General features: G+C 47.5%; 1 protein-coding gene and 1 pseudogene across 6 annotated transcripts in view; one reads left to right on the top strand and one right to left on the bottom strand.

Moving 5' to 3' along the window:
• The window catches only part of PIGG (phosphatidylinositol glycan anchor biosynthesis class G), a 45,963-nt gene extending 23,229 nt beyond the window's left edge, over window positions 1–22,734 (top strand). The window contains exons 7-13 of one of the 6 annotated variants that reach the window (XM_032857061.1): window positions 3,299–3,516; window positions 3,879–4,160; window positions 5,554–6,011; window positions 9,547–9,738; window positions 13,279–13,420; window positions 17,172–17,335; window positions 21,688–22,734. In XM_032857061.1, the coding sequence (XP_032712952.1) occupies window positions 3,299–3,516; window positions 3,879–4,160; window positions 5,554–6,011; window positions 9,547–9,738; window positions 13,279–13,420; window positions 17,172–17,335; window positions 21,688–21,901 (1,670 nt within the window). In that variant the 3' untranslated portion in view covers window positions 21,902–22,734. Of the gene's footprint in view, window positions 1–3,298; window positions 3,517–3,878; window positions 4,161–5,553; window positions 6,012–9,546; window positions 9,739–10,644; window positions 10,790–13,110; window positions 13,421–17,171; window positions 17,336–21,687 lie in introns of those variants that run through there. The other 5 variants (XM_032857053.1, XM_032857077.1, XM_032857072.1 and 2 more) reach the window with 5 other exon arrangements.
• A 2,752-nt stretch (window positions 22,735–25,486) lies between these two features.
• On the bottom strand, window positions 25,487–26,166 carry LOC116867458 (annotated as a pseudogene).
• Between the last annotated feature and the right edge of the window lie 1,747 nt (window positions 26,167–27,913).

The raw sequence follows: 27,913 nt of genomic DNA, 5'->3' as shown, positions 1-27,913 counted from the left end.
GACCATTACTGAAGTGGGAAGTAAGTGGGGTGCTTGCAGGATGAGGGGATTAGTGTTGAGGAAGCCAAGTAAAGAAAGAATTTTAGGAAGGGAGGAGTGAGCAGCCAAGTTGAATCCTGCTCAAGGTAAGATAAAATGAGGAACTGAGACTTGACCATTCACCTGGCAGGTGAGGTTACCAGCGACTTGGTCAGGGCACACAGAGTGCTGGGAGAAGACAGAGCTGGAGTCGGGGCAGGGAAGGAGGTGGGGCGTGGAGATGGCTGTACTGTGAGGTGAACAGAGACCAACAAAGGATATGTTGTTTGTATACATATATATATTTTTTTAATTAAAATATTTTATTTATTTATTTGACAGAGATCACAAGTAGGCAGAGAGGCAGGCAGAAAGGGGGGGTGGAGCAGGCTCCCTGCTGAACAGAGAGCCTGATGTGGGGCTCGATCCCAGAACCCTGGGATCACGACCTGAGTTGAAGGCAGAGGCTTTAACCCACTGAGCCACCCAGGCACCCCTGTTGTTTATATTTTTAAGCCGGGAGAAGCTAAGGGGTAGGAATGATCCAGAACAAGAGAGAGTATCTCCCCCAAGACCATCTTTTCAAACAATTTATCTGACCGTCAAGTTGCATCAATGACAGCATGTTTGGTGCAGGGACTGGGGCTGGTTTGGGAATCTGGAGACAGTCGACTCCTGGTCTAGGTGCATTTAACATGTTGTTGGCAGCTTTTCCTACTTGAGAAAGGGAGTACTAGTTAGTAGAGTGAATGTCTGAGTTGTAGGCTGGCCTGTGGAAGACCAGCAAGGACTAATGGGGCGCTGAGTATCCTGAACGGTGGGAGAGCTTAGGGGGCCAGCCCCTTGTCCATGAGGTGGCCCCAGTGAGCAACTGTGTGAAAAGTGAGGCCGGCCCAGGTGCATATTTCAGTCCAGAGGAGAGTCAATATTTGTTTTCAAAAGTACTTGTGAGTTTGGTAGCTTTTGAAAATTTGCTGTTGGTAATATGTGTCCTTTTTCCTCTACTAACATCTAATAAAACACCAAACAAAAGGGACGCCTGAGGGGCTCGGTCAGGTAAGCGTCTGCCTTTGGCTCAGGTCATGATGTCAGGACCCTGGAATCAAGTCCTGGGTTAGGCTCCCTGCTTTGTGGGGAGTCAGCTTCGCCCTCTCCCTCTGCCCCTCCCACTGCTTGTGCTTTCTGTCTCCTCTCTCTCTGTCAGGTAAATAAATAAAATCTTTAAAAAAGAAACAAACAAACTGTTAAACAACCACAGTGAGGGTTGTTTGCTTATTTCAGGAGGAGCAAGTAGGGAGAATTAAGCGCTGCAGTGGGTGCGGCCAGAAAGAAGCCCAGGAGTTGAACATAGGCCAGTCCCTGGCATGAGAAAGCATTCAAGGGGCCTTATGCTCCTAGGATGCCCCTCATCTATACCATCAGTGATCCTGTTTCCTGAGGCAAAACTAAGTACGTGTCTGACACCATAATCGATTTCAAGGCCTCCCCTAATATCCAGCCCAATCTGATACAACTCTCCCATCACTCCACTGACTTTCATTCCAGTGGGACCAACTTTTCTCACCTCAGGATCTTTGTATGTGCTACTCACATAGACTGGATGCTCTTCCTAGTTGTCACCTGGTGGATTCCTGGGCAGCTTCCACTTCAGCTTCAGTGTCATACCTTCTTATCCCCCACCCTCCACCCCAGATTTCAGTCCATTTCTTCAGTGTTACCAAAAGTCTCCCACATTCCCCTACTTAAACCTCCATAGCATTTTTCACAATTTGTACTACATGCCCATATGAGAACCCAGCTAGATCACAGGCCCAAGCAGGCAGGAACTACACATGTTTGCACGTACCATGTCGTCAGTACTCAGTAAATACTTGTCTGGATACATACACAGGTGTCCACTTCTCTGTGATTCTAGGTGGTTGGGTATAGACGCAGGTATCCCCATGTCTGTGTGACTTTAGGGTGGTGGGGTGTAACAATAAAGGTTTCCATCCTAGACCCAGACTAATGGAGTTTAGATCCCAGCTGTCACCTGCCAGCCCACGAGCTGGTGTCTGTGTGCCTCTTCTCTGGAGTGGGCTTGGTCATCGTGCGGGGCTGTCACACTGGTCACCAGCTGGTCACACTGGTCACCAGCGCTTGGTCACCCAGTATCCACAGCAGTGGCAGGACTTCCAGCATTTGGGCTGTGCTCAGGGTTATACAGCAACCCTAACCCTAATCCTGAAGGACAGGGTCTAGACCACCTTAGAATAGCTCTGCTGGAGGTTGGAAGAGCACAGTAAACACCAGGGAGTCTCTGAAAGGCAGTTCTTGCTTTGCAGACTAGTTGAGTCACCAGTAAGTCTGGTCCAGCTCCAGAGGGAAGCAGCTTCCTGATGCTGAGCTGCCTGCCAGTGCCGTTCCAGAGTGGGAGCCGCTGCGTTTGGGGCTGGGCTTCAATCCAGGTGCTGTTCTGCCAGCCCTAGCTGTGTGCTGGGATGGATCTTCTAGCTCGGCATCACGGCAGGAGGGGTCGGGATGTGTGAAGAAGGGAAGCAGGTTAGAGATGGATGCAGTCAGTCCACAGTGGGAAGTGGATGTGGTGGAAGAGGCGTCGGGCCGCTGCCTGCATGGTCCTCACAGTGTGTAAGCGTCGGAAAGATTTGTAATACCAAGGGCCTGGTAATGTAATGCCTTTCTGGGCTGTTTTTGGTTTTGGTTTTTAAAGATTTTATTTATTTATTTGTCAGAGAGGGGGAGAGAGCATGCACTAGCAGGGGGAGTCGCAGAGGGAGAAGTAGACCTCCCACTGAGCAGGGAGCCCGATGCGGGGCTCCATCCCAGGACCCTGGGATCATGACCTGAGTTGGAGGCAGACGCTTCACCAACTGAGCCACCTGGTGCCCCTGGGGTGTTTCTGTATTGCACATTAAAGAAGAAGAAAAGCTTGGAGAGAGACTGAGAGAGAAGGGAGAGGAGGAGGCAAGGCCAGGGGAGGGAGGGAGAGAATGGGCAGCAGAGCAAAGGGCACGCACATCTCTCCATGTTGTGTGCTGCATTGTGCCTCGGGCCGTGGCAGGCTGGCAGGTGGGCAGGATGTCCCAGGACTCATGAGCATCATCGGCTGTTAGTTTTACTGAGGCACTGGAGGCCACTCCCCAAGGAATAATAGTTTCTCTTCACTAGGTACCAGGCTTTATGCTCATACCATGTGCTGCGAATAACTGAATACGTTAAAGTGATAAATGTGTGTGACTCTCTGTGATTTCTGCATGTAACCCTGTCCTCTTCTTGTTAGAGCCTGGATTTGAGCAGTTTAAAATGTCAGAGAGGTTGCATGGGAACTGGATCAGACTGTACTTGGAGGAAAATAACTCAGAAGTCCTTTTCAACCTGGGAGCCAAGGTTCGCAGGCAGTACTTGGAGGCCCTGAGGACCCTGAGCCTATCCCTGAGCAGACAAGTGGCCCAGTACGACATCTACTCGATGCTGGTGGGGACTGTCATGGTTCTGGAGGTACGGGTGCTTGTGTGCAGTTATGGCTCAGCTGTTAGACTGATTTCATACCTCAGCCAGAATATTGTAGTTTAAAGTATATAAAATACTATTTTTTCCTAAAGGGAAAATTCCAGTTTCCGTATTTGTTGAAGTCTCTCATTGTGTGTCCTCATGCCCGAGGTATCCTCAGGTGTCAGGCGGCTGTGCTCCACATGGCTGCATGCATACGTTCTTGGCAAGTCATCAGAAATCGTGTTTATTGGGCTTTCTTCTGTTTCCAACATTCGAACAGCTGGCATAAGGTCAGGAGATAGGCTTTTTCTGAACAGTTCTCTCCAAGCCCAGCAGTCGTGGACACGACTGTTTTTTTCCCATTCCAGGTTCTAGTGCTGCTCCTAATCAGCATCCCACAGGCTCTGAGCAACAAGGCTGAACTGGAGGTCCCTCTGTGGTCGCCTGTGTTTTCCCTGCTGTTTTATTTGGTGTTCCTGCTTCTTTCTGCTCTTCACGTCATTGTGTGCACCTCTGCTGAGAGTTCGTGCTATTTCTGTGGCCTCTCGTGGCTGACGGCAGGTGGAGTGATGGCACTGATCTCTGCACTGCTCTGTGCGGTCGTGTCTGCTCTTGCCAAGGTGTTTGCTGATGGGAGACTCCTGAGGAAGGTAAGACTCATTTTTCCACGTAGGACACTGGCCATTGTCTCTTACTTCAGCTGGTCTTTAATTTGTCAGACGCTGGTAAACCCCAGGTTTATCAGGCGGAGTCAAGGAGCCAAGGAGAGGAGCCCATACTTCAGAGGGGCCAACATGTGAGCATCCTGACTTCTGACACTCAGATCTGTGTTGTCAGGTCACATGCCCCTTTTCTTTACGGGAAAGACAAGGGTCCCTGTGAGTGTAAACATGGCACTGCACAGAGCTGTTGGTCACACATGAACAGGCAGTTGGCTGATGGGACAGTGTGTGAATCAGACATCTCTCTGCCAGTGTTTGAACTGCAACCAAGGGAAGAACACTTCAGAGAGAAAAGAGTCAACTTGTTAGACCTTCCAGGAAGCTCAGCAGGAGGCCGGGACCCTGTCCTCATCCTGCCCTCCTTGGGAGTCCATCCTACCTTTTCTTTTCAAGACTGACATTTTCTTTGAGATTTCTTAGAATCTTTGGCCTCTGACACCTTTATTCATGGTTGTGCTGGCAGGCCAGTGAAGCAGAGGGGGACAGCCACAGCTGCTCCATGGTGCCTGGAGCCCAAGGAACTCAGGGAAGTGATTCCAGCTCCCCCTTACCACCCCCAACCCCTGCCCAGTGCAGCTGCCTCATCTTGGAGCCATCTAATACCCTTCCCTGCGTGCGTGTGTCCAAGGAGCTCATGGGTTGTTGTTCATAGTGCATTTCTGTTTCCCATCAGAGCATAGGTTTCCCTAAAGCCATTTGATTCCCTGGGACCTAAATAGATTCATGGCATCTCTCCTTTCTTACACAAGCTATACATGATAAATAGAGTAAATATTAAGTAGTTATCAACTGATACCATTAAATTCTCATCTTTAATTGTAAATGCTTTCAGTTAGTGTATTTAAAGGATAGTGCTGGGATGCCAACTTTGTTGTTTCAATAGAATTGACCATTTTAATGAAAACTTGTCTGGATTTCTGGAAAATTCATAGTGAAATTAGATGTCTGCTTTGGTAGAATATATCCTGGGGATGCTTTGGTTTGAAATAGCAGGAGCTGACTTTGGACCACCCCTGAAGACCTCAGGCTCCCAGGGAGAGGGTGAGGGTTCCAGGAGGGCTGGTAGGTGAGCTCTCTGAGCTCCAGCACTGCCCAGATGGTGTGGGTCACTCAGCTTAGGACTTGCAGTCCAGGGTGACAACTGGCTGTACCCCAGGAGAGTAGGCAGTCCCATTGAGTGGAAGATGGGTGTGGGGCATGAGGGGCAGCAGGTACCTGTCATAGCAGGTGATGCTCTGTGAGCAAGAACTTTTAAGTGCACGTGGTGGGATTTGTGTCATTTTTGTATTTTTCCCTCACGAAATGCATTTTCCTTTTATAGAATCCAGCTCATCCAAAGGCACGATGGTCGGAGTTAGATGTCCTTATCTTACTGGGGACCCTGGGCCACGTGCTGAGTCTGGGTGCGAGCAGCTTCGTTGAGGAGGAGCACCAGACCTGGTATTTCCTCATCAACACCCTGTGTCTGGCTCTGTGTCACGAGCTCTACAGAAACTGCTTTCTGAGGGACGACTGTGAGCCCCAGCTGTGCTCACACGTGGAGCAAGGACTCGTCAGCAGTGAGCCAGCATTATCGGACAGAAACATCCACTGTAACGTGTCCGAGCCCCACAGAGTGTCTAAGAGCCCTACTTCCCTTGACACGCTCAGAGGCTACGAGAAGTGGATGGTGTTAGCAAGCCCATGGGTGATACTTACCTGCTGTCGGCTGCTGCGGTCACTCAACCAGACGGGTGTACAGTGGGCCCACCGGCCTGACCTGGGGCATTGGCTCACCAGGTAAGAGCAGGAGCCATGGCCTTAGCCAGACCTTTCGTGGTTGACTGGCCACACACAGAGTCTTTTTCAAAATGTAGGCCTTTTTTTTGTATTCAGAGCAGAAGTGGTATTTAAGATCTGAAGAAATGGAAAAAAAAGACCGTAAGCCATGAATTAATGTTGAAAGATGGATTTATTTGGTTTTTTTAAATTGCTGAATCACTGTATTTGTTTATGTTTGAAAACCTTCGAGTTTTAAAATGACAACTGCAGCAAGCATGTAGTTTTGTCACTTGCTGCCATCTCCCTGACAAGGTAGGGCTGGGGCCAGGGTCGTGCTCCCTCCAGCCACCCACTGCTCTCTCCACCCTGAAGCCAGTGGCGGGACAGCCTCGTCCAAAGTATAACAGAGGGGGAGCACCAAAGTAAAGAGAGGGAACTGGGGCAGAAAATGTCAAGATTTGGCTGTATCAGGGTGCCTGAGTGGCACAGTCAGTTAAGTGTCTGCCTCTAGATTTCAGCTCAGATATGGTCTCGTGTCTGGTTCCACACTTAGCCTGGAGTCTGCTTTGAGATTCTCTCTCCCTCTGCTTCTGCCTCTACCCCTACCACTGTGCATTCTCGCTCCCCCCTACCAAAAAAAAAAAAAAAAAAAATTATATATATATATATATATATATATATATGTGCTATATTGTATGTGTATATTTTTTTTATTTTTAAGATTTCTTATTCATTTATTTGACAGAGAGAGAGAATACACACAAGCAGGGGGAGTGGCAGAGTGGAGCCCAATGTGGGGCTCGATCCCAGGACCCCAGGATCATGACCTGAGCCAAAGACAAACACTTAACTGGCTGAGCCACCCAGGCACCCCAGTATTATACCTCTTAATTGTCAGTGAAAACTTAGAAACTAAAGTAGAAGGAAGAGAACAGAATGGACATTTGTTTCCTGTTGTTGTGAAGAACTTGGATGAAAATCACCAGCAGGAGGGGTGCTGGGGACAGTGCCAGACATGTTCCTAAAGACGGGAATGCCAACGGAAAGAGAAAGGACATGTTCCTCCTCCTGGGGATCAGGAAGCTTCAGGTCAAACAACAAGGCATGATTTTACTCAGAGTCAGGTGGACACACAGAAGGAAGTGATAGAACCCAGTCCGGGTATGGAGCAGAAGACCCCTGACCACATGCTGCCATGGTCCTTTGGAAAGATACCTGGAATCACCCATCAAAAGCTATAAAAATCATTCCTCTGGTCAAATGATTCTGGTGGGAAATTTCTCCCAGGTGTTAGTAACTCTGTTAGCAAACCCCTGGCAACCACCGGAGTCACAGGCAGCTTTTTCTGGGTGCCTGCCATGTGCCTGCTCATTTCATTTTCAGAGCAAGCCTGCACAGAGCTCACTGGCCTGTCCTACCTCAGGAGAGGAAGCAGAAGGAAGCTGAGGCACCTGCCCAAGCATGTGATTTTGGGAGAGCTCTGGGATAGCCCAGTGGCCTCACTTATTTTTTCTGGAGAGTTGAAGCAGTGCAGGAGAATGTCCTGATTGCCAGCCCAGATGCCTTGCCCCCCACTCCTCAGTCTGGACCCTCCTCCAGCAGACTGGGTACGGCCTCTTCCTATCAGGATGCTCGCCTCCTGAATCACCAGTCTTCCCTGTGCTGCTGAATTCTTCCTGTCTATGAAGAGGCGGCTGTGCAGTCCTGTTTCTCCTTCATAGCAGAGCTTCTGGGGAGGCGTATAAACTTACCTTACTTATTGCTGTTTTCAGTTGTTATAATTAACAGTCCAGGAGAGTGCACAAAACACATTTTTTTTTTCTCTACAAGACTTCATTCTTTTTTTTTTTTAATTTCTTTTCAGTTTAACAGTATTCATTGTTTTTGCACCACACCCAGTGCTCCATGCTATACGTGCCTTCCCTAATACCCACCACCTTGTTCCCCCAGCCTCCCACCCCCCGCCCCTTCAAGACCCTCAGGTTGTTTTTCAGAGTCCATAGTCTCTCATGGTTCACCTCCCCTTCCAATTTCCCTCAACTCCCTTCTCCTCTCCATCTCCCCATGTCCTCCATGTTATTTGTTATGCTCCACAAATAAGTGAAACCATATGATAATTGACTCTCTCTGCTTGTCTTATTTCACTCAGCATAATCTATTCCAGTCCCGTCCATGTTGCTACAAAAGTTGGGTAGTCATCCTTTCTGATGGAGGCATAATACTCCATAGTGTATATGGACCACGTCTTCCTTATCCATTCGTCCGTTGAAAGGCATCTTGGTTCTTTCCACAGTTTGGCAACCGTGGCCATTGCTGCTATAAACATTGGGGTACAGATGGCCCTTCTTTTCACTACATCTGTATCTTTGGGGTAAATACCCATTAGTGGAATTGCAGGGTCATAGGGAAGCTCTATTTTTAATTTCTTGAGGAATCTACACACTGTTTTACAAAGTGGCTGCATCAACTTGCATTCCCACCAACAGTGTAAGAGGGTTCCCCTTTCTCCACATCCTCCCCAACACATGTTGTTTCCTGTCTTGCTAATTTTGGCCATTCTAACTGGTGTAAGGTGGTATCTGAATGTGGTTTTAATTTGAATCTCCCTGATAGCTAGTGACGATGAACATTTTTTCATGTGTCTGATAGCCATTTGTATGTCTTCATTGGAGAAGTGTCTGTTCATATCTTCTGCCCATTTTTTTGATATGATTACCTCACAAAACACATTTTAAAGGGCAACAGTGAATGGACACCCAGGTGACCGCCTCCCAGAGCAAGGACAAGGGCAGGGCCAGGCCCCAGCATGACCCCTGTCACCACCTGCTGTCCCTGGGCCCACGTCTTGACACTGGCCACATCTTTCCTCTGAGTCTTTCCTGGGTAGTTTTCCCACTGATGTTTATTCACTTGGCAAGACAGTCACTCATCCACTTAACTCTGAGCATCTGGGTTTTGTGAGCAAGAACTGTGGTGAGTGACACAGAAGAGAACCCTGCCGTCCAGCGCAGCACTCCCCGAGGTAGCAGGGTGGTGGCAAGGGCCAGGCAGAGAGGGGGCCCCGGCTCTGCCGTGACAGCTTCATGCTCCAAGTGGTGACATCCAGCCCCTCTGCAAAGTCTCCCCACACCTGACAGCGGGCAGACTCTCCAGTGAGTCAGTCTGTGCCAGTGAGTGAGCAAGAGAGGGCCACACCGGCAAGTGCTGGTCTCCCTGCGCAGCGTGTGCCCTGGTAAATCCAGTGAGCCCGGAATCTCCTCACCTCCGGGTGGGGAAAGGGGGGCTGCCAGGGGAGCCAGTGGGTGGCGTTTTGTACAGGGAAGGCCTGGAAGCAGGGGTTGTTTGTGAATGGAAACAAGTCTGGGGGAGCCATCCTTCATTTGTTGTATTTTAAGAACCTTTGAGTTTAAATCACCAATGATTTTCTTTTCTTTTTTGCTTTTCAGAAAAATCAGCTATCTTTAATACAGTTCTTAGAAAGCCACTCAGCGTAGACCCATGACATCGATGGTTATACTTGTTGGTAATTTGGGGCTCTTCCATTTCATTTCAGCTCTGATCACAAAGCTGAACTCTCTGTTCTGGCCGCCCTTTCGCTCCTCATGATTTTCGTGCTAGTTCAGAGGAGGTGCTCCCTGACGTCGAAAGTAGCCATGGCACTTGGCCTGCTGGGCGTCTATTGCTACCGGGCAGCCATTGGAAATGTCCTGTTCCCATGGCAACGAGACAGCAAAGACATTTCAAAGTAAGTGCACTGGCAAATCAATGTCATGTTTTATGTAGTAAAGCAGGCCATGCAGTCTTGAGAACTTTGGAGTGGTTCCTGTGAACTGTGATCTCAGCAGTTACTAGAACTGACAAGGAGAACCTCAGCAAACAGGTTCTTCTAGCCTCTTTGCTTTGGTAGGAGGGAGACAAGTAATGCAGTAAGGTCACTGAGCTTTCCTTTTTAAAAAAGGGATTCTCTTGAAATAAGGAATTTAAAGGATTCACTTTTGCTCAGTTAAGACATAGTAACAGGAATTACAAAGAATGGATACTTACTAGCAGTTGGGAAACAAAGCACTCCAGAAAAATCAGTTTTCTCATAATTTACAATGAACTCCAGGGGTGGGGAGTGTCCCCCCTGTTCTGAGTCATGAAGGCCACTTTTTGTCACAAAGTGGCAGCTTTTCTTTCCTTAATGATGATTGTGGGATGGAGTGAGCAGAACCATCCTGGAGGCTGTTTGCACAATGTGTTAAGAGCCTTGAATGTGTCCAGCCTCTGACCGGGGCACCATCTTACGGAATGTACCTCAGGAATCCAATCAGAGAGGAGGACTGAAACCAGGACATAAGCAGGCTCTCTGGAAACTGGAAATAGGTGCACGTAGTACAGAACAAGGTAATTGGCCACCAGCAGTGGGATGAGCCTCTAAATGCACTTTGTGCTGACTAGTGTGTTTTCATAGAAGATGTGAAGATGTGGGTCAACTGCATCTATGAAACTGTGGTATGAGCCCAGCTTGTGAAGTAGGTACATATTGTTTTATGTTCATATGAAAGGCTAAAATAGGTAATTGGTTTTGAGTATATTTAGGACATGGAATCATAGGTGGCTTGTGATCTTCCTTTTCATGCATTTTTTTTTTTATTGCTTTTCTAATCAGAGAAAGAAAAGCAAATGTCATCTCTGAAAAGGTCAAGGTGTTAGCTGAGGGCTGTGACCAGGCTGGGTGGGTGTCCAGGAGCCACAGGACACATCTGGAAGCCAGACCCACCAATGGTAGAGGCAATTGAGGTGACACCAAAAGCCTGGCTGAGGCGACAGCAGGGTGGCAAGCCTTCTCCTGAGGCAGTGAGGTCAGGTAGGGGGAGGATAATGGGGAGACATCTCAATGACTGTCCATTTCGGAGTCCTGACTCTGAGCAGATGCCAAGGCTGGGCATCGTGTCACGTTTGATGGTGTTCAAGTGTGAAACATGAATAAATTCCTCATTTCCTCTCAGATCAATGCACCTAATTTCATCATCACTCATCTCAAGACTTGGACCACTTGCCGTTTGTGGATGCTGCAGTGTACACCTTGTTGGTGTCTAGAGCATAGGCCATCGCAGCCTTTCATTAACCTGCAGTGCTTGGCTCGCATTCTTCCTGGAAAATGCTTCCTTCCCCACCCCCATCTACTCTGGTTCTAGATCCCTCTCCCTTCTAGGTCTGCTCCAGTACTAAGGCCATCCCAATTCTAGCTCCCTCTGCTTCCAGCTCTACCCACATTCTAGAGCCGTCCAGGTTCTAGATGGCTCTAACCGCTGCTTCTCACTGTGTAGTCTGTAGCTGTCCATCAGTAATAAAAATCTTCCTTTACTTCTGACTTTCTTCACCACTCTGAAGCCCAGGCTTGGCTGGAGTGGAAGGTCAGATTGCCATGATCCTAGACATGTGGGAATGGCATTGAATGGTTTAGGGCAAGGAGGTGGACCCCTTGAAGGCATTCGCTGGTGCTCTCATTTCGTGTTCACCACAAACACTGCCCTAGCATTCCTCCGCCCTGATGACTTAGGGCCTTGGCTGATTGCTCCTTCTTTAACTCTTGTGGGTCAGTCGTCAGCGTTCTGTTTAGCACACGCCTTGGTGACAGGGTTGCACCTGACCCCAGCTTCTAGGCCAGCGTGTGACCCCCTGGGCAAGTGTCTGCACGCGGGAGGGGGCATGCAGCAGACAGTGGTCTGAGTGTTTGGATTAAACTACACTTTAAGTAAAGGGATTTTTGTAAGTGCATAAACCTCCCTAAGAAAATCTAAGATAAGAAGATTCAGTTTTTCCAAACAAATACATTATTATGGTAATGATTTCATTTAAAATTTTATTTATTTAGCATTACTTTAAGTGATCAGCTTTTCTTATATATAGAAAATATTTGATTTATGAAATTTATTTAAAATATGGGTTAGACTGGGGCGCCTGGGTGGCTCAGTGGGTTAAGCTGCTGCCTTCGTCTCGGGTCGTGATCTCAGGGTCCTGGGATCAAGTCCCACGTCGGGCTCTCTGCTCGGCAGGAAGCCTGCTTCCTCCTCTCTCTCTGCCTGCCTCTCTGCCTGCTTGTGATCTCTGTCTGTCAAATAAATAAATAAAATCTTTAAAATATGGGTTAGAGATACATATGTTTTATAAGATGAAATTTTTTTATAGAGCGTCATAAATTATATCCTTTACAAATAATTGGAAATGAAGTGCTAAATTCTCTTTTTTTAAAGATTTTATTTATTAATTTGAGAGAGAGAGAGATAGGGAGAGAGGGCACAGGCAGGGGGAGGGGCAGGGGCAGAGGGAGACGCAGACCCCCTGCTGAGCAAAGAGCCTGGTATGGGGCTTGACTCCAGGACCCTGGGATCATGACCGGAGCCAAAGGCAGATGCTTCACCAACTGAGCCCCCTAGGCCCCCCTCAAATATTTCTTAATAATCCTTAATACTTGGGTGCCACACGCTTTCCCTGTGTTCTCTTGTTTAATTCCCAGGACAGCTTATGAAGTGTATGTACCATTTCTCTTCATTTTAGGAATCATGAAGTGAGCGTCAGAAGCCTTAACTAACTTGCCCCAGCAACAGAGCCAGGAAGCGGCAGAGCCCAGACTAACATGGCCCTGTCCTTCTCCAGGCCCCACAGTGTGCACTACACTGTTGTGTGTGTATGAGTGCTTGGTTGTAAACATGTCCAAATGTATCTTAACATTATGAATTTAGGGACATTTCTGACAGAGCTTGACCTTGTCCTGTTGCAGTGGTCTTTCCGATTCACCGTGAAGCAGGTGGATGGTTTTTCTGGCAGCCTGTAGGTGATGGCTCTTATCCTGCACCAGGCCGTGCTCAGGCCAAATGAGCGCAGTTTCCCAGAGGCCAATTCCGTTGGATTAGTGCACAGGGAGGACAGGCCTGCCAGCCTCTGGGCGAGGGTGTCCTGGGGCTGATATGCAGAAGCAGATACTCCCCCTTCCACAGAGTTACCCAGGTGGGCGGGAGCTGTGGCTTGTTTAGTCAGCTAAGTAGACACATGGCTTTCATAGGAAGAATATATATGAGTTTTTCAAGCTGGTGCTAACAAACCAAACTTGTTTTGCTTTTTTTTTTTTTAGGGGTGTTATTGAAGCTCGTTTTGTTCATGTCTTTGTCCTTGGCATTCTGTTCACGGGCACCAAAGACTTGCTTAAATCTCAAGTCATTGCTGCAGACTTCACAATCAAGACTGTGGGTTTATGGGAGATATATAGTGGATTAGTTCTTCTGGCCGCTTTGCTTTTCAGGCCACATAATCTGCCAGTCTTAGTGTTGAGCCTCTTGATTCAGACACTAATGACTAAATTCATCTGGAAGCCTCTGAGGCATGATGCAGCTGAGATCACTATAATGCATTATTGGTTCGGTCAAGCATTCTTCTATTTCCAGGTAGGTTTTCATTATTATTGTGGAAAATCTGTTAACTTTTTGTATGTCACTTACCTTTTTTCTTTGAGAAAAGCTTACCATAGTTTGGAACGTTAAAAAGGTTGTTTGGTAAAGGAACTGTCAATGTGGTGTGGGGAATGATGCTTAAATCCTATGTGCATTTGATAGGATAAAATACACTTAGTTATTTAAGACAGACACCCTCGGTATGGATCCAGGAGTGCTTAAGACAGCATGTGGTTGTGTACTGGTCTGTTTACCATGACCCATTCGGGACACACATCACAGTTCCATTGCTTTCCCTGATGAGGCAATGACTGGACTCTCTGCCCTTCCCCTGGCCATCAGTGCTGGATGCTGTTGGGTGTCCTCACTCAGTCGTGGTCATCATGTCTTCTTCCCGGTGTTAAAGGGCCCACCAGAGGAAAGTCTAAGCCACCTCCAGGATGGACCTTAGTATTCGCTTACATGCTTGGAGTGGCACCTGGACAAGTGGACAAAAGGACCAGCTCCTAGTCTTGGAGGGACTCATTTCCATCCCAGCCTTTCTGCATCTCTGCCCTGGTTCAGAGGGCCCCACCCTCCATCTAGTGGCTGCTTCTGGTACCCTCGAGGGTGGGCACAGCTCCCCACACTCCCCTGCCGGCTTCACACCCTCTGGTGGAGGAACTGTGTAGAAGGCCCTGAGCACTCTGTTGTGTTTTGCCGTCTTTAAAGTGAGGTTCTGCACTGTCTCTGCGCACCCTCTTCATTCAGTCCTTAGGAGCATGTGTGGTGTGTTTGTCCCAACAGGTGGGCCTGGGGCTTCTTCCATGCTTTGCTGGTACTCCTGGTGTCACCCACAGAGCACCTCCCTCACTGTTCTCTGTCTGTTCCCAGAAGCCCAGAGGAGGTGAGGGGGAAGTTCTAGAAATCTGTAAGTCCTAGAGAATGTAACCTGACCCTCAAACCCTCTTTACCATCCATCTTTCCTGGAGGACCCCTGTACTCTGTCCAGCCCTGCACGTGGGTAGCTGTAGCCCCTAATACTGGCGTCTGGCACTTCTAAGCCAGGCGGCCTCTGGCAGGCACCTGCCGTGCCCTCGTCTCATCTATAAAATGGGCCACTCAACAGCTTATCTCCTCTTTGGCTGCTGTGAGGACCAAGTAGTGACAAACAGGAGGTAGGTATCCTGCGTAGTTGCTCTCTGTGCTTGCCGGTGTTCCTCAGGACCTGTAGGGGAGGCCTGACTGGGGTCTGTAGGACCTAAAGAGTGATCAGACCTCCCTGGAGTCGCTGCCCATCCCAGGAGGTGTTGGTGACCGAAGACCACACTGATGACCAGCATGCAGTGCCTGGAGAAGTGCTGGTCAGCTCCACCCCGTGCAGGCTGGCCTCTGCTGAGCCACGCAGTGGTTCAGCTGTGTGTGTCTCCGTGGTGTCCAGTAGCCCCATCTCAGACACCACAGCTTTTCTTACCAATCAGAAGAAATGTAAAAGGTTACCAGCCTCATGGATGTGAGGGAGTGCAGTTTGCCCAGGAATTCCAACTCAGAAGGGCGGAGGATGAAGGAAGCTGTTGTAAACACCAGCACAAGTCGCAGGAGAGAGACGCGGGTCTGGAGTCAGCCTCTGGGGGAGATCTGCTTGGCCTTGTTGGCAGCGGCTCTTTCATGCTTAGCCATTCACTGTAGCTGATGTGTTGCTGTAGAAGGACTTCAGGCTTTGCTAAGCTTTCCAGAAGTTTCTAGACGGCCTGTCTGTCTCAAAGTTCTCTCTTTGAAAGTCACACACAGGCCTCATCTTGGCGGTGGCCTCCATCCAGTTCTGTGTCTCTGATCACAAGTGCCTTGGTGGGGAATGGGAATGCCATCACCATGGAAAATCGCCAAGTCCCCTCCCTTATCCAGTTCCTGGGCACTGTGCTGGACAGCAAGCATGTCCGGTTAGCACAGAACGCTCCTGCCCCAGAGGTGCGTGGATAGCCAGGGCTCCACGTAGGAGTGGCAGTTGGTCACATAGTAGACCCTGCTGGCACAGATGGCGGGATTCTGGTGGTTTCCCTCTTAGCTCAGAAGAAGAAGGTGTCTGCTGGTTAGACCCTCTGGCCTATGCCAAGGCTTTGGCATCAGGAAGAGTGATGGAGCCACTGTCACGCCCCCAGTGAGGAGACCACCTCACGTTCAGTATGCTCCTCTGTGGCCACATTCCATGGGGAGTGACGAGGCGTCCATAATGGCACATGGTGCTGGTGCTTGGCAGTGGAACGCACGTGTCCAGGAGCCCCGGTGCCCCTGCAGCAGCACCGTGGTCTGTGCTGGGGGTCTGTCGGCACGCAGAATGAGCACAGACCCTGGTGCATCAGGCAGTGACCAAGAGCAAGGTGGACCTCCCTCCTCTCAACGCTCCCCCTTGCCCTTCCCTCATGGTCAGGTTTCCTGGGAGAAGACCTACAGGCTTGCTGCCCCCCCTTCCTGCCCTCAGCGCGGGGACTCCTGATAGTGCAGGGGTTGGGAGTGTGGTGCCCAGATGGCCTCCTCTGGCGTGTTCTGCCTGTTTCCCACCAGTTCCCTGAGAGTCACAATGGCACCACATCAGAACAGTTGAGGATTAAATGAGTTAATGCAAGTAAAGCCGCAGAGCAGGCAGTCTGGACCATAATGGTCTGTGGCCAACCCTCTCTTTCCGCGACGGAGGCAGCTTCAGTGGGACCTCCATTGACTTCCCAGTGCTGGAGCCACGAGTCTGTCGCCATCACGCCTCCCCTTGCTGCAGCGCTTGGGGTTCTCGCTCTTCCCTCCTCTCAGCAGCTCTGGGAGTTCCTTGGTCTACAGCGAGGGGCGTCTAAGTAGGAATTAGGTCATCAGGAGAGAGCCTAGGCAGCCACGGGCAAAGTGGATGAAGGGGAAGCTGCACAGTGGAGCTTGCCGTCAGGGGAGGGGCCTGCTGTGAGGACAGGAGTGAATGCCTGCCTTTGAGATATTTCGGAGGTCTGCCAGCATGACCCGGTGGCCACCTGGAGTGACGCGGCAAAGGAGGCGGCAGTGGAGTTCCACTGTCACATTTGTGAAGCCAAAAACCCCCCACTGGAGTTGTGTCCTGGGTCGTTAAGAAGTGGTTCCAGGAGGGGTCTTAGATGGACCAAGGCAGATGTCAGACATAAAAATGTCCTGAGTAGCTGAGGAAAGGACACCAGCAGTGATAAACACTGCATGTGGAGAGAAGAGCTGGATCTTGGGAGAGGTTTCCCTGGGATGCAAACCCCACCTCCCTGGGCAGGGTGAACTGTACATCCCCCACCCTCCACCCGGGGGCTGGGCTGTGACCTGCAAGGTCTCGGGTCTCACACGTCAGCTAGACACCTAGTGGCCAAGCCCTCCCAGTGACTAGCATGCCCTGTCCTGCCTACCAGCCGTGTCCACCTGTTGCAGAGGCCATATGGCAACACCGCCCTCAGCCTCTCCTTGGCCACTTTGCTCCCCAAGGCCAGGTACAGCCCTCAGACAGGTCCTTGCGCAGGGAGGTCGGCGTGTCTGTCTCAGGTAGATAGAGCTGAAAAGAGTTTGGAATTTGCCATGGTGCATCAGCAGACTTACATTTTTTGAGTTTCTTAAAGGTAGAAGACATTTCACCTGCTCCTCCCGACCTGGAGCGAGGTAGGACAGGAGAGGGCGGGGGCTGGGGCTCCTGTGTGTCCATGTCGCCATGACCGCACGCAGCTTTTTGTGGTTGCTGGTGGCCGTGTCAGTGCTGCTTCTCCTTGTGTTCCAGGGAAACTCCAACAACATAGCCACAGTGGACGTCTCAGCAGGCTTCGTGGGCCTGGACACCTACATGGAGGTCCCAGCTGCGTTCCTGACAGCATTTGTCACGTTCGCAGGGCCTGTGCTATGGGCCAGCCACTTAGTGAGCTTCCTGAGCACAGAAACCCACAGGTGAAGTTCCTCCTTTGTCTTTCAGCACAAAATCTGATGGCAGGTTGACCGTTTGAAGAGAGAACCTTATTCCAGATACAGGGTTCTGAACCCCAAGGGCCTAACGGCCTTAATCAGTTTTCTCTTCCTTACGTAAGAGTGAACAGTCCACAGCATGTGGGCCAGAGGCCGGTGCAAGAGCAGGTCTGTGGCCACCCTGTGTCAGGATGGCTGGGAGGCTATGGGAGTATCCAGCTTCAGCTGCTCTCTTCCAGGTCACACCAGGATGTGATTTCCTGGGGCACAGGAAGGAAAATCCCTTCTCGGCTTCTCTGCTTGCTGGTGGCCTGGTTGGGTGGCATGGGCAGGGAGGGGTCTTCCATTTGGGGCATGAAGACAAGATATGCTCGTTCTCACCTCCAGGGGCCCTGCTGCAAAGAGGAGTCTGCACAGGCCTGAAGGGCTTCATACTCAGTGGCCATGTCCTGTCCTGCCCCTGAGAGGCCCCCTCAGGCTCCACATGGTCCCGCAGACCGAAGGGACAGCCCACCCCACCCTCCTGCCCATCGTGCTCCTTGGTGCTTTATTATTTGTTTATGCATTGGTCCTCCCAGAAGGGGGCTTCCTAAGGCGGGGACTTGGCGGTCTTTGGGCACCATGATAACCTCAGTGCCTGGGTCCAGCCTGGCAGAGTGTGGCCTGAGTGATATGTGGGCTGTCTGTTTCTGCACTTTCCTTCTGTAAAATGGGAAGATGGTATTGCCTCCGGGGTTGTGGGGCCTACACGAGGAGTCCCACGGGTGCTGCAGGTAGCATGAGTAGCCATGCCGTGTCTGTCAGGGCTCCCCCAGTGCTCCCCTCCCAGAAGCCCCTGTGCATTTCTTAAGCTACACAGTCAACCCACAGGCATGCCCCACCACCGCCGTGCACCTAGATGCCAGCACCTTGCTCAGGAGCTGGACCAGCCTTGTGCTGAGTGGGCCGCAGGACATGTAGATCACAGCCAGTTAGGGAGACCCCAGGAGGACACTGTTCCTGCCTAATGTCCCACTGTCTCCAGTCTTCCCGGGGGTATCACGTAGGGGAAGTCAAGGCTTCCTGTTCCTATTACCCCTTTAGCCCCCACTTCTCTGCCCCCTATTAAAAATGCAGCCCTTTAAAAAAAAAATGCAGCCCTTGTTGTGGTGACTGTTAACCCCATGTTTGAAGCTCCAGGGACATGTTCAGGCCCCACCTCTCAGGATAGCACTTGGGGGTCCCCACATACTTCATGGGATTCCTCTCATTCTCACCCCAGACTGGCTCCTGGGACCCAAACCATGGTGACCCTTGACTTCTGCCCCAAAGTTCCTGTCCACAAGCCACCATCTTCTGCCACTGCCCAGTTACATATGGGGTGAAAGGGAGTGTAGGTGTGAGTGGGGTGACACTCTTAAGTCAAAGTTTAGAGCAAGAAAGCTAGTAACAGCTTCAGGTGTGGAGAGCAGGCTTCCTGTTCTAGAGACCTTCTAGCCTCCCCTCTAAATTGCCATGGTTAACACTCAGCTTTTCCAAATGTGGGACTCTCTTTCCTCCAGTTGGTTTTCCTGAGGACAAGGAAGATGCCTATAAGTGACCTTGTCTTCCTCGTACACACACTTTGGGATCATCCATGAGAGAGTCCTTTTAGAGGCCCTGCGGGGCTGGTGGTCAGCACTTGCAAGCCAAGGTACTGCTGGCCGAGCAGAGGGGTGTTCAGGCTTTCATTCTGTCTTTGAACCCACGTGGGCTGCAAGACCACCATGGAGCCATTGGTTCTCTCCCTAGCAGGCTCCTTGATGTCTCTGTGCCTAGGATTAGGTCAGGTCGGGAGGCCTCAATCCTCGTCAGTGCCATCATGTATGGGGAACTTAGGGGGCCACAAGTTGGCCTTGGAGAATTTATCTGCCACAGTGCATGTGGCTCCGCAAAGCAGGCCATACCTGCAGCGTGCAGATCAGCTGGATGGGTGCGCCAGGGCGGAGGAGGGCCAGACAGTGAGAGCCTGGACTTCTATGAAGGATAGCTTCCTTGGCGCTGAAATCACAGTTTGACTTTCCTGCATTTTCATCTGTTTATACTGGGGAGACAAAAAGACAAAGCATTTTTTTATAAGTAAGCTGAAAGCATTTTAATTGGCCTAGGAGTATTATAGGATATTTTCCCTAATTAAGGAATGTTTCTCTTTTATTTTAAAAAAGGGTTTTCCTTTTCCTTTTTTAAAAGCTTAAAACATCAAAATTTACTCATTGGTTTTGGGGTGGGAGTGGTTCAAAGTCAAGAAAACTAGAGCCAGATTAAAATGGTAGAAAAAAAATATTTCTCATGGCTCAAAAATTGGGTCTTGGGTTGTCCGTGATGCTTGGCTTCAGGAACTGACTTCGGGTCTGGAGCCTGGTGGACAGCCGTGATGAGCCAGGCTGCAAGGCCTTCATCCATTACCCTTAGGTGCACGTGGTTCTTTGCTGAAGTTTTGTGAATGGTGACCCTACTGGGTGTTGCTATGGCAGGAAGAAGGCAGAGTCTTCTGAATAAGTCAGTGTTTGCTTTGTGTGACATTGAAATGCCAGGAGGGACAGGTTCCTGGGAGCCCCATCACCCTCACTGTCTCGTCAGTAGGCTCTTGTCTGAGCACAGACTCCATGACACTTCCCAGGAGAGGGTAGCAGTGCCATGAGCCACAAGCTTCCTCCATGAAGCTTTTCCCAAGAGTTTCCCTCAGCAGGTGTTGGTGCAGTGGCCCTCGAAGGAGTTAATGAAGTAATGCCACAGGGCCCAGCTCCCTTGAGATCTCTGCCTGAGGGACTGGATCTTGAGTGGGACCCAAGGTGCAGACGCAAGGGTTCCCCCGAGGAGTTCATGGTCTGGCAGCATTAGCAGAAAGATGAGTCAGTCATCTGCTTAGCACGTCACAGAGATGAGGTCAGAATGGCTGAGCCCCTGAGTCTGCTGGGTTTGGTCAGGATGGCCTCCCAAAGTAAAAGTACTCACAACCAGTCAAGGGAGCGAGGAGGAGTACATGCACAGGGACGAGGCCACAGGATGGTGGCAAGTAGAAGCAAACAGACTATTCCCTGCCAGGGGGCGAGGCCACAGCTAGAGAACCCAGCAGAAAGAAAGGATTGGTACCAAGGCCCAAGATGGGGAGCCAGTCAGGTTTGGTGAGGGCACAGCTGAGGGCAAGAGCTGTGAGTGTGAGGGGCCAGGCATCCTTTGGCCCCTGAGTGGCTGTTGGCACCTTTTGTCAGACATTGAGCCTGCCAAGGGGATCTGAGTGGCACAGGTAGTAGCGCTGGGTCTCTAGGCCTAGGAGCCCCTTTGCAGAGCACATATGTGCACACACACCAAGGCACACTTGTACACACTCGCTTCTCCGCCTCAGGGTCTCTGCTCCCCCTACACAGAACTCCTCATTGCTCACCTTTCACGCCCAGACCCTTCCCAGTGTGATCATGGTGCCCCCCAAGATCCCCTAGAGCACAAAGACCATCTGCTCCCCACCTGGGACTCCAGTAATCCCATGTCCCCATCCCTGTACACAGCCGTGCTGATGTGAGTCCTACACAGTGAGGGTGGCTGCGTGTGTAATGGGGGTCATATTTCAGGAAGGGGTGGGCAGTGGTGACGTGCGGCATTTACCAGCCCCAGAAAGGCCACCTGTAGTCATCGTGGTGTTTGAGGGGAAACGTCAGAACTGGAACTGGGCTCTAACAAGAGCCTGGAAATCCTGGCCTCTGAGGATCTGTGAGGTGTTGTGAGTGTGTGATGGAACTCTCATTTTAGAAGAAGCAGTCTCAGGAAGTTGCCTTCAAGAATAGGTTAGATTTCTGTAATGATTGCGTGATGGTTTGACAAGAAAGGGAGGACAGGCGTATGCTTTGAGGGTGTGCACATGTTTGAGAATGCTCTTCTTTGCTGTTAATTTGCTTAGCACACCCTCTCAGGCCAGTGTCCCCAGACCAGACCCATCAGATGCCTCACTGGGCAGCACAAAGCAGAGCTCAAAACATGTTTCTCATCCTGTGTGATTTTCGTTTCATTATGTTTCATAGCATTTGTGATGTATTTTACAGTAGTACATGCACATAACTCTTAAACGTAACTATTGCAAAATTTGGGGATACACTTTTCACAAATATTTTGCAGGTTGAGTCACTGGAAAGTGACAAGGCCGCCACCTGCAGCTGTTGTCCCCTTGGATGGGCCCACCAGACTGACCAGATTGGGCAGGGGTATACCAGGAACAAGAGTTACCACGGTCATTTCCACAATAAAAATACTGATTGCGTGTGTGTTCATACCTTATGTGATGCAAAAGTGCCATATACTAATACACATTCCCCTTGTATTAACAGTGGTTCTGCACTGAGTCACGCTTGCTTCTGCTACGCACTGACCTGTTCTTTTCCAGTCTCCGCATATATCATTTTGGTGACATCCCTGCGTCACCATTTGTTTATATGGAGTGTGTTTTCTCCAAAACTTCTTTATGAGGGAATGCACATCCTCATCACAGCTGCCATCTGTGTGTTCTTCACGGCCATGGATCAAACCAGCACAAAGTCCTAGCCACTGCGAAAACAATATGTTTTTAAAGTCTACTATTCACTTCATGCATTTGGGTAATGAAATAAAGATCTGTCCCAACACAAGAACGTTCTAAAGAAAATTGTGAATTCTACAAAGTTGTTGAATAGTTTCAGTTTCTTTCTCTGATGTACTTGAATATAGATTAAATAATGGTTTAAAGGGTCACTTTTAAAATAATTTAGTTTGAATATGAATCATATTCCCCTGTTGACAATCACTCCATAAAGTTCTGAACTTTGAATTTCCTCTTAATAAGTTAAGATTTCACTCAAATATGTGTGTTTTAATTGGTGAATAAAAGGTCTCGGATTTATTATGGTGTTTGTGGACTTCCAAGAGCCTGGGAACTCTGGGAGGAGGCTTACCTGCTGCTGGGGTTTACTTCATAGAGCCCAGACCCCTTAATGACTCTGGAAACCACTAGAGGTCTCAAGGAGCATTAGTGTGTGTTCCATCTTTCAACATTAAGACATTTCAAAACCTATTCATTGAAAGTATAAAGATATAAACTCATTCCATCTTAACATAGAATATTTTTAAGAAAAATAACTTTTCCAAGCCAAGAATATCTACTGAGGAGAGTGGCGTTGTTTTACATTTTTGCACATCTCTTTAGTGTCTTAGTTGAAGATTAAGTTATTCAGTTAGACTGGGTTAGAGTTTGCATTCTGTCTGTGGTCATCTGTGTGTTTGGTGGAAGTAGTCACACAGGTATGTAGTTGGGAAAGAGAGGAATGTCTTATTTTTTATTTAAATTTAATTAACAGTATATTATTAGTTTCAGAGGTAGAGTTCAGTGATTCATCAGTTGAATATAATACCCAATGCTCATTACATCACATGCCCTCCTTAATACCCATCACCCAGTTACCCCATTACTCCCCCACCTCCCCTCCAGCAGCCCTCAGTTTGTTTCCTGTGATTAAGAGTCTCTTATGGTTTGTCTCCCTCCCTGATGAAAGGGAGGAATATTTTTAAATCCTTTTTGTAACCACCGTAGATGTTCTTTTTGACACTACTCTAAAACATGACAGACAATGGTTCCTTAATGGTTAATTGGAGAAAAAGCAAGTGTGGGCAAAACAGGTAAAGCCCCATCGAGGTCTGCACCTGAGGTAACAGGACTGCCTGGTTGACAGGTTCTCTGTCAGTGTTAACATGCCATTGCAGGGAGCTGGGTGAACCGTACATGGATCTTTCTGTATGATTTTTGCAACCTCTTATGAGATTTAAATTACTTGAAAATAAAAGTTATTTTAAAAAGGAAAATAATAGTTGCAGTGTGGACTCTGAAACTGTGTCAGTGTACTTTGTGTTCTGCTCTATTAAAGTTCACTGTCTTGTGCTGTTTTCTGAGTGGGTCTGTTGCCCAGATAGGATTCTGTAGGATCATGTGGAAACAACACCTGTGCAGACGTTGACAACATACAGTATTCACTACCAGAAATCAGTCGTTACATTGCCAGCAGTCTCCTCAGAAAAGTCTTCCAGCATTGGACACTCACACAGGCAGATGCAAGTTTTCCAAAACTCTCTAGCTTACAGCTTTAACTTACACAATGATTTGATATTTGTATGCAAAATGGTCACCACGACCAATCTAGTTAACACCTCTCACCACACAGTTACCATTTTTTCTTGTGATAAGGACTTTTAAGACCTACTTTCTTTCAGATATATAATACAGCATCTTGAACTATTGTCACCATGCTGCAGGTTACATTCCCAGGACTTAGTTTCTAACTGGAAGTTTGTATCTTTTGACCCCCATCACCCATTTCACCCACCCTCCGCCCCTGCCTCTGGTGACCACCAGTCTGTTTTCTGTATCAACAAGCTTAGTTTTTTGTTGTTTAGATTCCACATATATGTGAGATCATACAGTATTTGTCTTTGTCTGACTTACTTCACTTAGCAGAATCCCCTCAGGATCCATCTGTGTTGTCACAATTGGCAAGATTTTCTTTTTCGTATCTGAGTGATTGTGTGTGTGTGTGTGTGTGTGTGTGTGTGTGTGTGTGTGTGTGTATGTCATGTTTTCTTTATCCATTCATCCGTCAGTGGACACTGAGCTTGTCTTCACATCTTGGCTATTATAAATAATGCTGCTATGAATGCAGGGGTGCAGACGTCTTTTTGAGTTACTGTTTTTGTTTCCTCAGGTAAATACCCGGAAGTGCAATTACTGTACCAGACGGTGGTTCTATTTTTAACTTTCTGAGGAACCTCCATATCATCTCCACAGTGGCTACACTGATTTACATTCCCACCAACAGTGCACAAGTGTTCCCTTTCTCCACATCCTCAACACCATTATTTCTTGTCATTTTGATGGGAGAGTGTTTCTTAATGTACAGATATCTAATATTTACAAATATTTAAGATTTTTTATCACTTTCTAAAATTGTTTTTTCTAGTTATAGGACATCTCCAACTTAATGATCCATTCTGAAAATACATTGTTTCATGCTAAAACACTAACTGGAGATCTATTTTCCATTATTTTAAATAGAAAACCATGAGACTGCAATTCATGTCATAATCAAGGACCCAGCCAGTTCCCTAAAGTGAAGCTACACATAGCAAAATGTCTACATGTAAGTACCACGCTATCACGTTAGGGAGTAAAATGCTTAAAACGCATTCCTGGCCACCAAATAGTTATGGTTATTAACTGGTGTCTTTTTCCCTAGCTTTTTAAAATAGAAACTTAGAATCATCTTAAATCATTTTTCCTCTCCAATATAAGCATTTAAAGCTATAAATTTCCCTTTTTTATTTTCACTATATTTATAAATTTTCATATGCTGCATTTTTTATTATCATTCAGTTTGAAATATTTCCTGCTTCACTTTTATGGCCTAGCAGTTGGCTTGTCTTGATGAATAGTCCATGTGCAATGGTGAAAAAAAAGGATTCAGCAATTGTTTGATGTGATGTCCTATAACTATTAGGTCAAAGTACTTGTTGTCAACTAGACCTTCTACATCCTTACTGGTTTGTTTTCTACTTATTCTTTCAATTGCCAAGAAGATAGCTAAAATTTCCAACTATAATTGTGGATTTATGTGTTTTTCTCCTAAATCTGTTAGTTTTTGCTTCATATATTTTGCATTTCTATACACTATCAATAAGTAGCAAAAAGCTAAATTAAGAAAACAATTCCATTTCCAATTGCACCAAAATAAAATGAAATACCTACAAGTAAATTTAGCCAGGGAGGTGAAAAACCACTATTCTAAGAACTATAAGACATTGATAAAGACAACACAAACAAATGGAAAGCTATACTATGCTCATGAATGAAAGTAATATTGATAAAAATGTCCATATTCCACTCCCCCCCAATTCTACAGATTTAGTGCAATTCCTAACAAAGTACCAATTGTATTTTTCACAGAACTAGAAGAAATATTCCTCAGATTTGTATAGGACCACAAAAGACCTTGAATAGCCAAAGCAATTTTTTTTGTTTTTGAGAGAACTGCTTTATTAATACAAAACATACAAGCTATTAAGTGCTAATAAATTTAAATATGTAAGGCATAGCAAACAGGTGGCAATTCAACATCCAAGGTCCACAGAATGCTTGGAAGACTGCAACAGATTAGACTCCCCTGGTGGAGAGGGCATCTTCAGAGGTGAAGGGGGCCCCAGTTTTAACAGCTTTTCAAGTTTCTTCTCCTCATCAAGGATCATGAGAGTCACTCCAGTCAAGGGTAGTTGTGCAATCTGGTGCTCTTCAGGCAGGTCAAAACTCTCAAAATCTAAAGGATCGAAGGGAAATAATTTTTCTATTTCTGGAAAGGTGTCATCCTAGGCAAGAATGGAGCTTTTTGCTTTGACAGTCTTCTCAGTCACATTTTAGGCAGAGAAGGTTGGCCTCTTCTGACTGAGAGGCCCATTAGTCTTTACTGAATTTTCTGTGGCTCTGTTGACAGTTCCCAAAGACTTTGTGTCAACTCTAGCTAAGGCTGCTTGAGCATCATTTTGCCTACACCTGGTATTGAAATGTGAGATCTCCCATCTAAAGCTTTGGCTGGAGTCCTAGACCCCAGCTTCAGCCTGTCCTTGGGAGCCACAGGTGCCTGGTTCTCCACCTTCCTTATTAACAAAAGATCAGAGTAGCCATTCTGGACTGGGTTGGGATTGACAGCCAAACTCATCCAAGACTTGGCCTAACCAAAGCAATTTTAAGGGAGGAATACGGGAGGTTGGGTAAGCCTGGTGATGGGTATTAAGGAGGGCACATTTTGCATGGACCACTAGGTGTGATGCATAAACAATGAATCTTGGAACACTGAAAAAATAAAGTTAAAAAAAAAAAAGAAGAAAGCTGGAGGTATCTCAATCCCAGATTTCCAGATATATTATGAAGCTATAATTAAAAGAGTATGGTACTGGCACAGAAATAGACCTGTAGACCAATGGAATGGGATAGGCCAGAAACAAATTCAAGTTTGTTTGTTTTTTTAAGATTTATTTATTTATTTATTTATTTGACAGTGATCACAAGTAGGCAGAGAGGCAGGCAGAGAGAAAGGAGGAAGCAGGCTCCCTGCTGAGCAGAGAGCCTGATGTGGGGCTCGGTCCCAGGACCCTGGGATCCTGACCTGAGCCAAAGGCAGAGGCTTTAACCCACTGAGCCACCCAGGCACCCCAAATTCAAGTTTATATGGTCAATTAACCTATCACAAAGGAGGCAAGAATATACAACGGTGAAAAGACATCTGATGTCTCTTCAATAGATGGTGTTGGGAAAACCAGTGACATACAGAAGAATGAAGCAGGACCACTTCCTTACACCATACATAAAAATAAACCCAAAATGGATTAAAAACCTAAATGTGAGACCTAAAACCATAAAACTCCCGGAGAAGAACATAGGCAGTAATTTCTTTACCAGCAGTAGCATCCTTTCTGTGGATGTCTTCTCGGGCAAAAATAAAATAAAATAAAAAATAAAGTATGGAGACTGTACCAAACTAAAAAGCTTTTGCACAGTGAAGGAAACCAACAACAAACAAAAAGGCCAGCTACTGAATGGGAGAAGATATTTGTAAATGATATATCTGCTAAGGGATTAGTATCCAAAATATATATAAGGAACTCCTACAACTCAATACCAAAAAAAGATTCTATTATTTTTTAAAGATTTGTTATTTGGGGGGCGCCTGGGTGGCTCAGTGGGTTAAAGCCTCTGCCTTCAGCTCAAGTCATGATCCCAGGGTCCTGGGATCGAGCCCCTCAATGGGCTCTCTGCTCAGCAAAGAGCCTGCTTCCTCCTCTCTCTCTGCTTGCTTCTCTGCCTACTTGTGATCTCCATCTGTCAAATAAATAAATAAAATCTTTAAAAAAAAAAAAAGATTTGTTATTTGAGAGAGAGTGTGGGGAGGCAGGGAGGTGGGAACAGAGTTCAGATCCTGACATGGCTCAATCTCACAAACCTGAGATCACAACCAGAACCAAAACCAAGAGTTGGACACCTAACCCACTGTGTCACACAAATGCCCCCACAAAAAAGAATTTTAAATGAGCAGACATTTTTGCAAAGCAGAAATACGGATGGCCAACAGATACATGAAAAGATGCTCAACATTGCTAATCACAGGGAAATGCAAATGAAAACCACAATAAGTCACCTCACACCAGTCGGAATGGTTAAAATAAAAAAGACAAGAAATAGCAAGTGCTGGTGGGAATGTGGAGAAAAGAGAACTCTCATGTACTATTGCTGGAATTGATAACTGATGCGACCACTATGGAAAATATGGAGTTTCCTCAAAAAATTAAAAACAGAAATACCACACAATCCAGTAATTCCATTCCTGGGAATTTACCCAAAGAAACAAGAAACTAATTCAAAAAGTTATATACACCCCTATGTTTATTGCAACATTATTTGTAATAGCCAACATATGGAAGCAACCTAAATGTCCATTGGTAGATGAATGGATAAAGGAGATGTGGTATATATACACATTAGAATAT

Source organism: Lontra canadensis, unplaced genomic scaffold (genome assembly GCF_010015895.1).
Source record: "Lontra canadensis isolate GAN:19392208 unplaced genomic scaffold, GSC_riverotter_1.0 scaffold1, whole genome shotgun sequence".
NCBI lineage: Eukaryota > Metazoa > Chordata > Mammalia > Carnivora > Mustelidae > Lontra > Lontra canadensis.
Note: the sequence above shows the minus strand (reverse complement) of the source record. Positions and strands in the feature narration are given on the sequence as shown.